Consider the following 4,460-nt stretch of genomic DNA (forward strand, 5'->3'; position numbering starts at 1 on the left):
ATACTGTTAAAATTATTTTAAGCTATTATAATTATAAGTAAATTTAATTATTTTAATTAGTATTTTAATACTTCATATAGTAAATTATATATATACAATATTCTAAATTATATTTAAGGCATTTCAAAATAATTTTAGCAACATATAGGTCTGATCTAAAAAATTAAGGTAAAAGAATTTTTTGGTTAAAATTTAAAAGTTATTGTATTTTAATCTAATTATATCAAAAGTATAATGCAAATTTTAAAAAAAATTCTCTAACCTTAATTTTTCTAGATCAGGCCCATTATGTAATCTATTCAATCATAAATATAATACCTATATTATAAATTAATTAAGAAGATATTATTGATTTTTAGAAAGTTTTTTGGAAGTATTTTAATCAAATTTTTTTTTAACAAGTATAAATATATAAGCTTCCTGAGTATATCTGCTGATTAGGTAGAATACAATGCTTTATATATTTTATAAAATTTATTTTTAAATAAAATACTAGTAAAGATAAAAAAAAAATCATAAATAAATGGAAAAATGTAATGTTTACTAATATATTTGAAATTTTTGTACTTTGCAAATAAATTTTATTCAATAAAAATAAATAAAATAATAGTCTGGCTTTTTATTAATTTTCATTTAATAAGAATAAAATATTTTTATTCTAAAACAAAGAGCTGCTTACATTTTTAAATTGACTTTTTTGACTATTACTTGTTCACATTTTTAGAATTGATCGTCATTTGAGCTACAAATCCCTTTGTTCTGCAACACCAAGCAGCTATGAAAGCTTTTCAATTCTTCGCAAATTATTGATTCCAAATATATCATACAAATACTATTTGTGGAACAACTCCTCATGTTTCACGAGAAATATAAAGACTTTCAAACACACACATCCGAATTACTTTACTTCTTGTTGCGGGGACTTCAGGAAGCTTTGCAATAAAAAAACTATAAGTAGAATTATCATAGTTAACACAGATCTCGTTTTCTCTCGATTTTATCAAGTATATATTTAAACAATTATTGGAAATCAGGAAAATTCAAAATGCCTTCTGAACATTCTCGCTCTTCATCGAGCTCTTCGGTAACATCGCCCATTCCGACAATTAACGTCAAGCTTGTCAAGTCCAACGGTAAAGATGGTCATGGTCAGTCAAATTCGAACAGTAGAGGATCTAATAGTGACCTTTTAGACATCTTCAACGCTCGTACAGGTCAAACAAAAGATAAAGGCTCTAGGGATAAAAGTCCGTCTTCTAGGGATAGAAGTCCCTCACGTGGTAAGAGTCCTGGAAGAAGTAAAAGTTCTGATAAACGAGGAAAAAGCCCTTCGGGCCGTAAAAGCCCTTCTGGTGATAAACTTCTTAGTTCGCCTAGAAGTCCGGGTTCGAGGTCTAGAAGCCCAGGGCCTCGTTCAAAGAGTCCAAATCGTAAAGAAACATCTTCACGTTCAAAGAGTCCCCGATCAAATAGCCAGAATCGTGATAACTCGATGAATAGATCTTCTTCTCAGGATGCTCGTCTTGGTATGGGTAGCAAAGGGGCGCACCCTTGGATTGCTCCATCACTTTCTTCTGAAAAAGGCGGCAATTCAAAAAACTCCAACAGATTAAGCCTTCCTCCTAACTTTGCTGACTTTAACATAAACAGCGTTATACGTGAAAGTAATGAACGATGGGCTAGATTAAATCTTGTTCCAAGTGATAAGGATAGCAAAACTAGTAGTATGGGAAATTTCTCTAAAACTGCTAGCCTTCGAGTGGTGAATCCTATTGCTCGCCCAAAACTTTCCGTTGAGACCTTTAATAGTTTGCTCGGTAGCAGGTCTATGCAAAGAACTCCTTCAGGTGGACGCACTGGAAATTTAAGTAATCCTTTTGCTGCTGGGGTTCCCTTGACCAGATCTAGAAGTCATAACTCTGCCATGGATGATTCCAAAAGAGTATATTCAAAGGATGATAAACCACACCCTCTTCAACATAATTGGTTAGTGCAATACACAATACAGTTATATAGAGGGATTTTTTTAACAAATTATTTTATTGATATATGTATATTTTTTACAGGACTATGTATTATGATAGTAAACCTGTCATGACACCTGGACCAAAAACACCAACAGGAAAGCTTACATACGAAGAGAATCTGCAGACTATTGGTACTTTTGATACGGTAACTAAAATGAAAATTAAGTTTATTACGACTATATAATTTATATAAATATTACTTAAATGTGCTAAAGAAAATATTATTATTCTTTACTCAGGTTCAAAGTTTTTGTCGCTATTTCAACTGGGTTAAGAAGCCCAGTCAATTAGATATGAATACGAATTTCCATATATTTAAGGATAAAATTAAGCCAATGTGGGAAGATCCAGCTAATGCTAATGTAATTATTTTCAAATAAACCCTTTTTCTATTAATTGTAATTTTAAAGGTATTTTTATTTAATTCAGGGAGGAAAATGGGTGATTTCAATGAAAAGTCCCCAGTTATTGGATCGTTGTTGGAGTTGGCTTGTGTATGCATTGGTTGGAGAAGAGTTGGATGAAAATGATGATATTTGTGGTGCCGGTACGTTGAGATTTATTAAATTAGAAAGTAGAACATATGTGGGACATCTTGGAGACTAACACTCTTTTTTCCTTTGGTTAGTAATGTCTCGTAGAGCTCGTGGTGATAGAATTGCAGTTTGGGTAAGAGACAAAGATAATGTTCCTGTAATTAATGGAATTGGGTAAGTTATTTTTGTATAGTCTGTTATCTTCCTTTTATATTATATTAAATTCAGTTTATAACTTTTTAATTTAGACGACGTTTATTGAAGATTCTTGATTTACAAAATGAGAAAGGAATCGGAATGGATTTCCAAGTAGCGTATAAATTTTAAGATTATATTTATACACCAATTGTTTTTTGCAAGAACATATTCTAATTTTAAATTTTTCATCTTTCTAGTTCAATGAAGATGCATTAAAATCTGGAACATCATATAATAATCGTGTATATTTATCTTTGGAAAGTTTGAAACAAGAATTGGAAAGCGAGGAAAAAGCAAAACAAGATGAACTTGTTATTGCGGAGAAGAGACAAATTGAAATACAAAAAAATGACAAAGACTCATCTAATGCAGAAGTCAACGTAAGCACACCAGAGATTGTTACTATTGATGTGGATGCGGAATCAGGAGCAACAACTGGAAATAATCATAATTTAGATGAACAAAAGGACGATGATAATGTTACAAATGATAATAATAATGAGAATGAGGATGATGACGATAATGAAGATAACAATAATAAGGATGTCAATAATGAGGATGTCATTATTGATGAAATTAAAGAAGATGAGCCACAATCAAATGAAAGTCAAAATTAACTCTTAAAATTTAATTATTTTGATGAAATTTAATTCCGCTTTATTTTTAAAAAAAATTTTTTTTTCATGTAGAAATTTTATTTTTGGCTTTTTATTTTATAATTCATATATATTTGCACTTTTTATTTGTTTTTTAACATTATTCATTTATATATATTTTTGGCATGTAAGATAGTTCATTTTATGTTAGTAGACAATTCAAATTTTATCCTTTGATTTTTAATCAATCAAAAAAATTCATAATTTCTTTATTATTTTTTTATCCTTTGAACAAAAAGTGGGAGTTTATTTTTGGCATTTAATTTAAACTTTTTTTTATTAATGTATTTATTTTATATGTATATAATAAATACAATAGATTTATTTATTAAACGGTTATCTTTTTTTTTAAAATAATATATTTGCATATATTTTATATTAACAGTAAATCTTATTTTTTAAGGGTTATTTCTTAATTATTATTTTTTTTTCACAATATAATACTTATATAATTTATATTATTTTAATTATCTGATTTTTACAAATCAACTAACTCTATATTAAAATTATTTGGCTACTTGTTAAAGATTATTAATTATTTATTAATTTTATTTTTATTCACAAAAATAACTGCTATAATTCTTAAAGTATATTATGAAAATTCTTTTTCTTTTTTAATCTTTATAATTATCTTTTGATTTTTTTTTGATTTTTTTTTGATTTTAGTATTAGCAAATTTTATTATTTTATAATGTATACTTTTTAAAACTAAATTAAATTTTTATAATATTTTTATAGTTTTTAATTAATACCAGTTTATAAATACAATAAAATAAATTAAATGAATATATAAATAAATATAAAATAAACTTATTAATGTTTTTTTAGTAGGTCTTGTGGTCTACCAGATAAAGACATCAGGTTATATGCTAAGATGATGCGTTTTATATATTGCCTATTTGATTAGTTATCATAACTATCTGATAGTGCATATGTAAGGTTTTATAGAGAAATGATGAATGGTTTACAAATTAATCATATTAGTATATTTTATAGTTTTTTTTATCTTTGTATAATTACTAATATTATACTAATAAATTTGT

At 27.1% G+C, this 4,460-nt stretch overlaps 1 protein-coding gene across 1 annotated transcript; it reads left to right on the top strand.

Annotated features, from left to right (window-relative positions):
* Positions 1-777: 777 nt before the first annotated feature.
* Positions 778-4,159, top strand: OCT59_012223 (uncharacterized protein). Its single transcript, XM_025309100.2, has 7 exons — positions 778-1,986; positions 2,067-2,172; positions 2,267-2,389; positions 2,457-2,574; positions 2,656-2,737; positions 2,812-2,872; positions 2,959-4,159. The coding sequence occupies exons 1-7, from the start codon at positions 1,046-1,048 to the stop codon at positions 3,376-3,378; spliced, it is 1,851 nt and encodes a 616-aa protein (XP_025184179.2). The 5' UTR covers positions 778-1,045; the 3' UTR covers positions 3,379-4,159.
* Positions 4,160-4,460: the final 301 nt, after the last annotated feature.

This window comes from Rhizophagus irregularis, chromosome 2 (genome assembly GCF_026210795.1).
Source record: "Rhizophagus irregularis chromosome 2, complete sequence".
In the NCBI taxonomy this organism is placed as follows: Eukaryota; Fungi; Glomeromycota; class Glomeromycetes; order Glomerales; family Glomeraceae; genus Rhizophagus; species Rhizophagus irregularis.

Coding starts and splice junctions, on each gene's coding strand:
- OCT59_012223 (XM_025309100.2), top strand. CDS start 1,046: ATGCCTTCTGAACATTCTCGCTCTTCATCGAGCTCTTCGGTAACATCG. Junction 2,173..2,266: donor CTATTGGTACTTTTGATACG/GTAACTAAAATG, acceptor TTCTTTACTCAG/GTTCAAAGTTTTTGTCGCTA. Junction 2,738..2,811: donor CCTGTAATTAATGGAATTGG/GTAAGTTATTTT, acceptor TTTTTAATTTAG/ACGACGTTTATTGAAGATTC.